Here is a 13,402-nt window from a genome sequence, read left to right as displayed (position 1 = left end):
TGAGTACAGTGATTCCACTAAAGTCTAGCCTAGAAGATGTACCTATATGCTATCTAAATGGAAGTAATCTTCTATTAGTTTAAGACTTCTCTCTCAAGGTTCATTTGAAGAGAAAGGAAAAATTTTAAAGAGTGCTGATGAACAAATCTGAGGATTTTCCAGCACAGTTAGGCTAAACTCACAATCTGTCCAAGATGTCGACACCAATTAAAGTCAGCCTGAAGAAATCCCAAGTAACTATTATCTCTTCTGAAAAATTTTAGAAGCAGTGACTGAACATTCCCTAAGGAAACCCCCTAGTCTACCTCATTCAATAAATAATAGACAAAATGAAGCTGCCTATTTTTCTGTATCTCTTAGCATCACACATTGCGCCTATCTAATTTACTAGTTTCTGTTACAACTAGTTTCTTAGGTCAAAAGTTACCAATACTTTTTTCTTTGTTTGTTCATTTAAAAAGGGAAAGAGAAAAAAAGGTCCACATATTTTAGTTCAGTTAAACAATACCTGAAGTTCTCAGCTTTCTTCCATATAAAAACCAACCAGAAACTGTCATTTTCATGACATGACTTCACTTTTCACATCTGATTTAACCACGTTGTAAGTCATATGCACTAATTATGGCTGCATTACTGGGGTCACATGAACACAGGTCTGTTCTCCTCAACCAGCAATGAGGAGTTTAGTTGCATATTTCATATTATTTGTATTTATGAAATGAAATATGCAATAATTTTTTTTTTGCAGGAAGAATTATCATAGGTTCATAACACAAATTTGGATCCTGATGGAAGTAACATGTTGATATCTAGGTCTTATGTACATTTTGCATATAAATGCAATGTATTTACAAGTATGTATCTTCTTAGATTTCTATATTTCTAATATAATTTTCTGATGGGTTTAGCCTTTCTCTTTTCCTCAGCTGTAGAATTTAATTTCCATTAAATAATTAGAAAATAACTATTTTTAATTGTAATTGCCAAATGTATACTGACATAGACGTACATTGACCTCACTTTACACATGCAAAACCTAACTAATATGTGGCCATGCTCAAGGAGTAATGGTTTTTCTGCAGAGACAGCCTACTCGTTTATTTCCACAGTAGGCATTCTATCTTTTGGAGAGGGTATGGACAGTAGCTTAGAATGGACAAAAATACAGTCAGTGCGTTTTCTTACATTGTGCTTACAACAAACTCTTGCGTATTTAAGGCAAATAATTTATTTTAATTTCATCTGCTGTTGTTGTAATAAAAATCTGCACCTTTCTATTGTATATAAGTGAAGGGAGTTGCGTGTTTATAGATATGTGCGTAGATGCATATCTATTTAAACTTTTTTCAATCCACAGTACAAATGGTGTCATAAGGACAGGTAAGAAGGAAATGGTATACTGGTGGTTATGTCATACAGCTCAGCTGATGCTGTGCATATGCAAATAAAGGGAGGACAGCTGAGCTGGCCAGAAAATCAGAACCACACGAGCGAACTTGTGTGATGAGAAAGCTGGCAGCAGGAAGAAGGGCAGTTCAAGAAATAAGGCTGAGTTCCCACACCAATTAAGTTTTCAGGGTTACATTTTAAAATATTATATTTATGAGTGACATTTATTTATGAAGGTTTATAAAAAGTATCCTGAAATTAATAAAATTGGGACCAGGAACAAAATTAAATAAAACATACAAAGGGATGCAAATCTCTACACAGACGTCAGTATGTGAGTAGTTTAAGCAAAGAGGTTACAAATAAGGAAACAGTTGTCAAAATAGGAGGGAAAGAGCTGTAAGTGATAATGAAGATCCTGACTCTGAAACAATAAATGTGACAATCAGTGTAAAAAAGTACACTGATTGGTGAGGTCACCCCTCAAATCCTGTGGGCACCTCACTCCAAGAAGGACACTGAGGTGCTGGAGTGAGTCCAGAGAAGGGTAATGGAGCTGGTGAAGGGTCAGGAGCACAAGTACTATGAGGAGCAGCTGACAGAGCTGGGGTCGTTTAGCCTGGAGAAAAAAAAGGCTTAGTGAACCTGAGACCTCACTCTCTTCAAGCACCTGAAAGGAAGCTGCACCTCGGTGAGAGTCAGTCAACAGGACAGGAAGAAATGGTGTCAAGTCATGCTGAGGAGTTTTTAGAATGGATATTAGGAAAACTGCTTCACAGAAAGGGTGGTCAAGCATTGGAGCAGGCTGCCCAAAGAAGGGGTGGAAGTGTTCAAAAAACATGTAGGTGTGGCACTGAGGGACATGGTTTAGTGGTGGACTTGGCAGTGCCGGGTTAACAGTTGGACTTGATGGTCTTTCTGCAACCTATATGATTGTATGATAAATAAATACTCATGTCAGATCAAATGGCATCATTGCAGACAATGATGTGCAGTCAGCAATACAGTAATCGCTCATTTCCGTAACACAGAATTAAAAAAATTAATTCATTGCACAGTAGCTGCGAGGAAGAACCAAATGAACCGTAATAATTTATGTCATTTAAAACGTTGCATAAACAATTAGACTTGCAAAATAAATAGCATGTAAATGCAAATCAGTATTTTTAGGTGTTTATTTTCTCACATTACTATTTCTAAAATCAAAACATTCTTCAAGATATTGGGAAGACCTCTTTACATGACCAAGAAAAAATAAAGCAGAACGGATGGTTCACTTTCTTTTTTTAGTCATCTGAGTACAGTAATTCACAAATTATGAAAAACAAATGGTTGAGAAATTGATATCTTTACTTTTAAGAATACCACAGAGAATGGTATTTGCTCCTCTGAAAAAGAGTGGTTTCTTTAAATGACAGCAAATAAACATGCAAACTAGTTCTTGTGCACTGAGAGCCACCTACAAAGGTTCTGAAAAATTGCCTTGGAGCCAGGAGTGTAATATAGAATAATATCTAATACCTATTCATACACCCGCAGTTCAGTCTCTCAGTGTTGTTGTCACAGACACTTACCACTCCTTACTTTAGTATGTTTTCAAGCTTAGGATAAAATGTCACATTACTTTTCAGAGAAACTGCAACGAACTCCTTCCTGTGGCTGTGGGGAGGATAAGGAGGTCTGGCATGGCTGGTTTTTTAGAAGATCATGCTGGGCCAACTGATACAAAGATTAATTATCATTTTTTGTTCATGGTACAAGCAGCTTTGGCACAGAGCTCCTTATTTTTTTTTTTTTTGTTTAATTCTGAGATAATGACAGAGTTAAAGTGCATCACTACAGACTGATTCTATCTTTTGCATTTATTAATTTATTAAAAATTGAAATCACAAGTCAATTGCAATAGCAATTTTGGTGATCTGAACACCTCTCTAGGAACCTAAGTGAGACTACAAATTCATTTAGCACTGTTCATTTAGAACATTATCAGCTCTTTCCCTTTTTCACTGCTAATGACTGATAGCACTAAGCTGTTACCACTTTTTGAATGTACCAAGAAATAGAGCCATCTTACAGTAGCTATACTTTTAAGAACAGAAATCTAAAAAGGATTCTATGTTATTACTTTCCTGAACACGAAACAATTATTATTACTAACTCTGCACGCTAATACTTCTATTCTGTTTTAAAGAAACATCACTCAATTTGTAATTATATTCAAATAATTTAAAAAGTTCATACTTTTGAAATCTCCATCCCCAAATGTCAATGGATAGGCTCCTGGCTTTTCAATCTTGTACATTTCCTCTATAAAAAGGATTTTACAATCATTTATTGTGTCTTCTGGGCCTCTGAAAAACAAAAAGAATAAAAAGTACGTTCAACTTAGTTCCTCAGATCTAGACTCTGTACTTTATGAATTCTAAGCAATAAGACAAATATAAGTAGCATTTTTCTTCATCACTGACAGGATGTTTTATTTCAAGTCACACACACAAATCAGCCCAGTACTGTAATTCCCAAGAAAAAAACTTAGTACGTATGTAGGGCTTGCTTAAAGAAAGGACTACTCCATGACCCTCAAACTGCCTGGCAACTGAGTATGTCCCTACTGACAGCCATCCATAATGGCTTAATTCGACTTGTAAATCCTCAATGTTTTTTTGGCTGAACACACCAGACCGAAAGTGTATCCTCTGGAATACAGCATATCTAATGTTATTATAAACATTTAGTGTCAGAAATGAACCAGAAATGTGACTACAAGACAGATCATAATTGGAACTCTCGGAGCAAGAAAAGCAACAGTTTCAAAAGCCTTTCTATGACTTATATGTTTCAGAAATCTAAAACTCAATTTTGGAAAGCCACATACCCTACTGTACTGAATTATGTAGTGTTAGAGGTCCTGCTAAAGTCAGGTTTCAGTGCAAAATCTGCTCACCATATCTCAGCGATTAGAAGTAACAACTACTCAAAGACTCTGCAACAGTAGTGCCAAAAGACTTCTAGAGAAGGATTAGAAAATGCTAAATGTAAAGATTTTCATCTTCTCTTATTAAAATAACTTATATCTACACAAATTCTAATTCAAATGTTAACATATGTAGGAAGAAACGTCTGTAAAGACATTGGCTGTTGTAAAGCACTCCCTTTTCCTCCATCCTTAGGATGAAACTGTGCTTTCTTCAACTGCCTGTTCCCCTAAAACTTTCAATTCACCACCCAATCTAGAACTAAGCAGGAATTTTCAGTATAACAACACTGGATATCTGTAAGAAACAATCACAGAGAACATTCTTTTGAAGAAAGTCAGTCAGGTGGCATATCCCCATAAAAAAGGTCTAGGCTGCAAAATGAAATCAAACTTAAGACAGGTGGGGAAAGAAGATTTTTGATTAATATTCAGTAATTCATATTCAACTGGAACAACAGAACATCTCCAGAAACATCAGCTTCAGTCTGGGATCTATGGCTGTCTGCTCTACCTCTTCATTTTCTCTCACCCCCTCCCTTGTGCTGACTCCCAGTTCTTGGACTCTGACACATGATGACCTAACTAAGGCAGGAAAAAACTAAGCCAAGATAAAAAAAAAAACAGGCACAAAACATTTTGTGCTGGCCCTCAGCAGTGCAGTATTTAGGTTTCCATGGAACTGATGTTCAGAGGACTCTTAGTGTCTTGATTGACTGTAATTGTCTTTTAAGTGTACCAACAGCTGTTTACTTAGGCACCTCTATTTATTCTGACCCCCTTTCCCTCCCCACCCCCCAGTTTTGGAGAAAGAACATTGTCCGCTGCTGGTCACACTCACAAACAGCAAATGCTAGTACATTTCAATTATTTGAACAAATGCTGCATCAATGCAAATACATTCATCAGATAGAGAGTTTGCTTTCTTGACCAGGAAAATAACATATTTAAGATAATCTTCATTCGCACCCTAAGGGGGCATTACTTCAAAGTGGTTCTGGCCATTCTGGGTAACACCTCTCAGATTTAGCATGCAAAGACACTTTGAATTATCCACAACACATACTCAGTAATTCACACTCATAAAAACACATTCAATAAATTCAATTATAGAAAGGACAAGTTGTAAACATAATCTTTAGCAGGAAAACTAAATCAACAAATAAAGAGGGAGCTCCTCAAAACATCAATGCTTACCAGGTTATATTCTGTACCTTGGAGAGTCTTTTATTAACTATCATATATTTTCAGTTATTCCTCGATTATTTAAAGTTAAAAACAAAACAAAACACACCCCTTGACACTCTTAAATACCACAAATCTATGTTAGAACCTTCCTTTGTTGTAACACTGCTTGACTGCCTATCCAGCTTGATTCCTCCAGGACTTATTTCTAACAGAACTCAAGGTGGTGAATCTAATTTAAAATAAAAATATAGAATTATGCCTTCTTTCACATAATTTAAAATGAAATTTTATACATAATTTAAAATGAAATTTCATTAAAATGAAATTTTTTAAACCATGACTTTACCCATGTCAAGGGACACATTGATATTCTCTAATTCCAGTAAATTTCAGACATATTTCAGAATATTTTCACTAATTTTTGCAGTCTACAAACACTGAATGCATGTAATGTATAACCACCATCTCTATTTTGAGCAAAACTGCATCTAGAAAAACTCGCAATGTTTTCTCTCCTGTCTTATGGTTTAGAGTGCTTTAACTTTAATTTGCCCCCCTTTTTTCCCCTGCATTTTCCAAAGAAAACTAACAAGTGGTTATCAAAGAAAAAAGAGTTTTTCATCACCGGTAATTCTCTGCATGCAGTTCATGGTCAACAAGGAGGGTGACAAAACATCATACAGCTGTAGTCAAAGTTTTACGGACACTCGTGTTACTGCTATCCACATCTTTGGGAAACAAGCCAAACCTGAGCTCAGCAGAAAATTTATTAGGAGTAAATTCCACTGTCAATTTGAACTACTAAAATTACTTTTAATGGCAATGATTATCACATTCTTTTCTTAAAAGATACCATGAAAATATTTATAAGTTAGTTCAGTTATGTAAGTGTTCCAAATGGTACCACAGCATAAAGTTTTTGTGAAGTATGCAGAAGCACAGACTCTTATCATCAACTTTACTATAAATATCATCTAAAGAAAATTATCTCAACCATTTCCATTAAATGTCACAGCTGCACATCTGGAACTACAGAGGAAGATCAGCTACCATTGTGAAAAATCATGGCTAATAATAAATGGTTAAGCCTTATCAAAGAAACTCTGTTCACCTGGTTGCTCTTAAAAGACTAATACTTCTGCTGCAGTACACATACAACAGTTTTAATAACGATCAGGCTGTGTATCATCTGATTTTGAAACTATAGTTATCTAATAAATTTGTGATTATATTACACTGTCAAATGCAGACAAGAAGTATAACCTTTATTCATTTATTCACCTTACCATACCAAAAATTATATCATACATTACGCAGAATATTTCAAGTATGTACACTAAATCCTTTAAAGGAATTAAATCCCAAAACAGACCCAAACTCTTCAATACAACAGAATTCCTAATGCAAGCCTTCCTTTTAGATTGGTTAGTCACAGCCAGAGAGAAATCTTCAACTGAACCTTCTTTTACCTGCACTTTCCCCACACACAGTTCCTCTTTTTTCTAACCCTCATGTTGCAAAACCTTCATAGACACACAGAATCACAGCTGATTAGATATGTGAGAACTGGGCATTATCCTGGATATTTCAAAGGTCAGCTTTACAGAAAAAAAAGGCTGCTGGACAGTTACCACACTTAAAAAGCTCATCAGTTCTTATAGTCTGAGAAATTCAATTACAATTGTCAGATCTCTGTCTGGAATTCTTTGGTTTTGCCACTTTACCATAATGAAATTACCAAAAAAATATTTCAACACATAGGAAGAGTCAAAACACAATGCTGTATAAAAACAGGGGAGAAAATTACTAGAAAAATACTCATAAAAGTTATATTCACACTAAGAATTATAAGGGAAAGTGTTTAATGACAATTTATCTTAAGGCCCCTTAAGAGCAAAACCTTACTCACACCAGGTCATGTTTACCACGGACTACTAATTCATAAACAGCCTTTATGGTGACTGTCAAGAGATACTGTCCAGGTCAGAAGAGAAACAGCCACAGAATAAACCCTAACAGAATATAACGTCAGCTATGCTCTCCAGTGTTCAAATACAGTTAACAAACAATACAAAGATCAAAACAGGGCCAGATTTAATACCACTTTCAGTATCTTTTCACATGCAACACTTTGTTTACATCCCAAGCTCAATAAGCCTCTATTCTGATTTGTAAAGTTTCCGGCACTGCATTATCAAACAACAGTTGAATAACTTATTCAAAAAATACACAATCTTTTCAATATTAGCATTCAAAATGCGTGTTAGAACTTCAGATATCATCTCCTTAGAAGTGGTTGAGCTGCTGGGGTCCATGTCTAGCACGTATACGACTCAACAGCACTGCATCGACCTTTACGTTTTGTGCCTTCACATTTAACAGCTGCATGAACTTGTATCCTGACATTGTCAATATATATTCTGTAAAGTGAAGACTGTTTTTTAAAAACATTTTTCTTCATCTTTGAAACTAGAGAAACTGTGTTCCTGAACTGAGCTTATGAACAATTGTTTATCAAATTTGTAACAATATAAGGTTAGAAAATCAAATAGGTTCTATTGCAACAAATGAGCTCTACAGAAAAGAACTATGTTGTGATGTTCACTTCATCATAATAACTCCAAGTTACTATCAGTCAAAAGAATTTTTTTAAATGAAAGTAAATGCATGTAACAGCAGGCATACTTCAAAAGATGTTAAAAGGAGACGATCTCAACTTGCTATAAAGTATTGCAAAGTGAAAATTCTACATTTAAACACTAACTGTAACTTTGACTAAACTGCAGTTTCAACATACTGCAAACAACAACTGTCTACAAGAATCGAAAAAGGACTAAAACACCCATAAATCAATTACAACCCACACCAAGTATGACTAGAGATTTGATTTTAAACTGGCTTGTTTCAAAGCTGACTTACAAAATTCTTCTCACATGAAGATAGTGACACTACACTGACAATTTGACCAAATTCTGCTAGGTTATGCAACTACATAGAGGATCTTTTATTTCTGATTGTACACAGGCAGAAAAATAGACAATTTTTTCAAGATGTTTTCAGAATATTTCACAGCCATTTGTTTTATCATGAAAATAAAAATGCACAGTTACAAAATGGGACATTAGTAGCTCTGCTTTTACTTCAAGTTTTCTATTGTTATACAACCCACTGTAAAGACAAAGACAGGACAACTTCTAAACTATGCAAAGAGTTATTACTACTCTCTCATAACGTTAATATTTAAACAATAAAAAAATTTTAAAAATATTTTCTAGGATATGTTGAAGACCTTATCATCAAAAATTTCATAGTCTAATATACATTTTTAAGGTCTTTAAGACCAAAACACACACACAGCTAACTCCCAAACCTACAAATTCATACCATGGAAATACATGCAACACAGGCAGAATTTTACTTGTTTTCATCTCAGTAGCAGGTGTAATGCTTGATACATTTACTAAACAAAGTGTTATAATTCATGATGTCCAATTCTGAAAGCACAGACTTGGATGCAACAACTACCCTTTCTTCCTTGGCCTGGGATCTGTATAGGAGGTGACCCCTAGAGTAGCTGGGGAAAGCACTGGCCTTGAGAGAACAGCCAGCAACACTGCCAGAGCCTCATGACTCCATGCCCGCCGCTGCCCCACGCCACGCACACACCGCCGAGACGGAGCCTCGGGAGGGCAGCCCTGTCCGTGGTGCTGCAGGAACATCCCCATCCCTGTCCATTCCCAAACATCCCTGTGCCATCACCCATCCCTTCCTGAACTCAGGATTGAGGCACTACCACAAATGCTCAGTGGGCACCTACGGTTTCCAAATCCGAGTTCAATCCCACAGATGTCAACACTTGAATGGCCAAAAAGAACCAGGTGAAAAGAGCTGGTTGAAGACCCACAAAGATGGTATGCCAAAGGCTGTATATATGAAATACAAAGCTACAGGAGCTGTCCTGTCACAGAGCATGGTCTAAGCTCAGTAGGCTTCTCTATGTGTTAGCAGACTGAACTGCAACACACAGAACAATGCAAAGATTCTGTTCCAGACATTATTCCAGCAGTCTGGACTGCTCAATAAGCTCTTTCACATTAGGAAAAAGCAGAGCTACAAACAGGTGATTTTTGCTAGAAGAGGTTAAAAGCTTCTATCCAGATTTTTTCAGAGAGTAGATGCAGCACACATTCATCATGAGCTTACACAATCACTTTAGAGATCTGCTTGGAAAAATCCTACTAGATACCCTGTAGAGAAGGGCCCAGTAGAGACAGCTGATATTTAAGGATCACCCCCTCCAAGCTCAAAAATGGTCTATCACCATGTGCAGGATATCAAAGGCACCAGGAAGCCTGCAGAGATGAGTAAGGAGCTCCCATACCAACCTGAGATACAAAAGGTTGTAAGAGGTGGGTGCCAGGACAGCTGACCCAAGGCAGGGGGAGGTATGGAGTTCCTGTCTTATTGTGCAGGCATAGGGTTGGGAAAGCCAATGTCTACCTTGATTTGAACCTGGTTCAAAGAGATGTGAAGGGCAATAAATAAAAATAGGAAAGGAAAACTAGAGAAAAGGTGAGTCTACTGCTAAATACAGAAGAGAAAGGCCCCTGATGATAATGAACACTGAAAAAGCCAAGGTACTTGGCCCTTTCTTTGCCTCAAGTGTTTACTTCTAAGATCAGTGTTCAGAAATCCAAGGGCACTGAAACTAGAAGGAAGGCCCAGAGCAAGGAAGAATTAGACCCAGTGGAGGACTGGGTTACAGAGCATTTACTGGAGAGCAGCTTGGTAGATACAGACCTTGAGGAAATTACAAACAACCACCATGGAGCAGCTACGTGCCCCAGCAAGCACAGAGTAGCATTGCCAGTAGCTAGAGGGAAGGCAAACATTCCTCACAATTTAGCACTGGAAACCTGTGTATGGATAGCTCTCATCCATGTGTATACACAGGGTGAGACTCTAAATAGTGTCCTCTGCTAGGATAAGAGGTAAGAGGTACAAACACATGAAACATGTATTTTCTATAGCCAGAGTGAATTTTCTTTTTATAGTGACTGTTCAGGGAGGTTGTTGAGTCTCCATTCATAAAGATATTCAAAACTCAACTGGATATAGTTCTAGCCAATCTTCTCCAGCTGATCCTGCTTGAACAATTGCAGGAGCTCTTTTCCATCCTCCGTGATTTTCTTAAATGTATACATATATTTCAACACTACTCCTTTTTCTTTTATTTTCATAATGCTTTTCCTCATATTGTGCTCATCAACCACCCAACCACTGTCTGCCTTTTGGCACTTTGGTTTATTTCTTATGTTCTTCCTCTTCTGTTTGGAATTACTTTCCTAGTAGGAAGAAATTAAGCTTCAAAACACTTCTAAATACTACCCCCCAAAAAAAGCAAGTCAAAAGACTCTGTGTTTCCAAGTCTGCATGTTTATTACAGAAAGGACATTGCTACAAATACTGAAGATACGGTTTAAATTCTGGGAAACCAAAGAAGACCCTCAAGTCAACCCACTCTTCACCTTCGAAATATACTTTCATCTTTGAGTAATTATTTAGGAAATAATGGTTAGGAAATCCAAAACACTGTACATTTTAACACTTAGTACTTTTACTTTTTTGTTATTTTGTTAAAGCAATTAATGTTGTAACAAGTATTTGAAAATTTAAGCTTTTAAATGCTATTCAAAGAAACAATTTTCTGCCCCTCTGTTGAAATTTATTCTAGTCTATGAGTGTCCCTTTTGTGTGTTGAGGTAAGGAGGGTGTGTGTTTTTGAGTGGGTGGGTGGAATCTAGTATTCTTGATGAAGTTTAATTAATGCTTACTAACTGAGAATAAATCATTTTGCCTTATTTTCATCCTTTTTATACAACCTGAATACTGTTAGTCTTCATTACATGCTGGCTCCTGTTCACCTTGCTGTTTTACCAAGACACCCAGATCCAACCAGCACAGCTGCAAAGGGCTCTGCCTTCCCTTCTCCAAGAAAACTGCATTTATCCACCTTGACTTTCTTGAGCCCCCTGTCATCCACTTGCAGTACCCTCGAATTTCCATCAATTTAGTGTGTCTGCAAGCTTGTCAAGAGTGCCCTGCATTGCCACTACCACACTGTTGCTTAAGATACTGAACAGTATAGATCCCAGGTACATCCACGCAGTTCCCTGCTTGTTATCACTTTCCAGAGAGTGTAACCACTATCCCTCTGAGCACAATCATTCAATCTTTTGTTTTTCTAAACCCACCTGGTTGCCCATCAACTCAGATTACTACAAGAATCAGCAGACTGACACGGGATACTATGGGACAACAGACAAAAGATATTTTACATGCTGAAGTAAGCACTGTAAAGTAAGCACTGTAAAGTAAGCACTGTAAAGTAAGCACTGTAAAGTAAGCACTGTAAAGTAAGCACTGTAAAGTAAGCACTGTAAAGTAAGCATTGCTCTCCCCTTGGCCACAGAAATAATAATTTTATCACAAAAGGCAGACAAGCTTGAAAAGCATGATTTATTCTTGGAAAAAATTCTACTCCGGCTATTCCAAATAACCTCCACTTGGCCAGCACTTCCAAGAGGACTGTCCCCTCTTTTCCACAGACTGAAATAAGGCTAACTGGCTTTCTTTCAAAATGGATGCAATATTTGCCTTTCTCCAATTGTCAGGGACAAAGTGGTATTAAAAGTCAAGTGTCTGTTGATGCAAGTTGTGCAATTAACTGGATTTTGATCCATAGGATTTGCCTGCTCCTTTTCCTTGGAGAGATTTGTCCTCCAAAGTCTTACCCTTTCACCAGCAGGACTAAGATCTCAGGTGACAGGGCTACTTAGCCTGAGAGACAAACCTTTTCCGTAAGGCAGAGTTGGTCTGCAACTCAAATTTTAAAATTACAAGACAAAAGAACAGTACATTCACAGTTCGAAAGACTAAACACAAATTACAAGCACCTAGTATACTTTCCCTCCAGTTTGGGAGTGCAAACTGAAACAATCAAATATCAATTTCTCCATACTGCCAATTAAGAACAGGCAGTGAAAGAGGAAATGGCACAAAGGACAAATCAATTACTTTTTATGTTCTCTCTTTAGGAGCCTGGAAGAAGGACGTATCAAGATAAAATATTTCTTCCATACAAGAAAAATAATTATGGACAAACAATCTTAAAACACTAATCCTTCAACTCCTCCCTACTCAACAGAAGCTCCTGAAGATTTGTCCTCTTTAAAGCAGTAAAATGAAGCATGCAAGGAAATAAAGTGCATAGAGGAATAGCTATGATCTGTGCATGACCTGTTCATTATAAAAATTCATGGAGAGTTTATAAAATGGAAATTTTTGTCCAAAGGGAAAGGACAAAGAAGAAATATGAAAAGGGTATCTATAATAGGTCGGCCAAATGTTTTTCAAAATGTACTCTTTCAGTTCACAGAATCAGAGAATGGCTGGATTGGAAAGGACCTTAAGGATCACCTAATTCCAACCTCTCTGCCCAAGGCCTTCCACTGGACCTGGTTTCTCAGAGCCCCATCCAACCTGGCCTTGAACACTTCGAGGGATGGGAAATCCACAGCTTGTCCTGAAAACCTGTTCCAGTGCCTCACCACCCTTTTTCCTAAGCACACACTGCTGACTCACAATCAGCCTGCCATCCACCAGCACGTCCAAGTCCTTCTTGGCAGAGCTGCTCTTGATCAGTTCATCCCCCAGTCTGTACTGACACAGGGGGTTTGACATTATAGGCGCTGAACCAAGGTACTGTATCTCATTTATGATCTTGGAAAAGAGGACAATTACCACAGTGAGCAGTCATAGGATTCACTCCGTCCATGCTCTTTTTATGAG

At 37.2% G+C, this 13,402-nt stretch overlaps 1 protein-coding gene across 3 annotated transcripts in view; it reads right to left on the bottom strand.

Moving 5' to 3' along the window:
- UHRF2 (ubiquitin like with PHD and ring finger domains 2) overlaps window positions 1-13,402 on the bottom strand; it is a 78,305-nt gene that overhangs the window by 27,643 nt on the left and 37,260 nt on the right. For all 3 annotated transcript variants that reach the window (XM_027881058.1, XM_027881059.1, XM_027881060.1), the window contains exon 5: window positions 3,631-3,740. In XM_027881058.1, the coding sequence (XP_027736859.1) occupies window positions 3,631-3,740 (110 nt within the window). The remainder of the gene's footprint in view (window positions 1-3,630; window positions 3,741-13,402) is intronic.

The sequence above is a fragment of the Empidonax traillii genome, unplaced genomic scaffold, assembly GCF_003031625.1.
Source record: "Empidonax traillii isolate 1590-97213 ecotype Southwest subspecies unplaced genomic scaffold, ASM303162v1 scaffold83:size2986645, whole genome shotgun sequence".
NCBI classification, from domain to species: Eukaryota; Metazoa; Chordata; class Aves; order Passeriformes; family Tyrannidae; genus Empidonax; species Empidonax traillii.
Note: the sequence above shows the minus strand (reverse complement) of the source record. Positions and strands in the feature narration are given on the sequence as shown.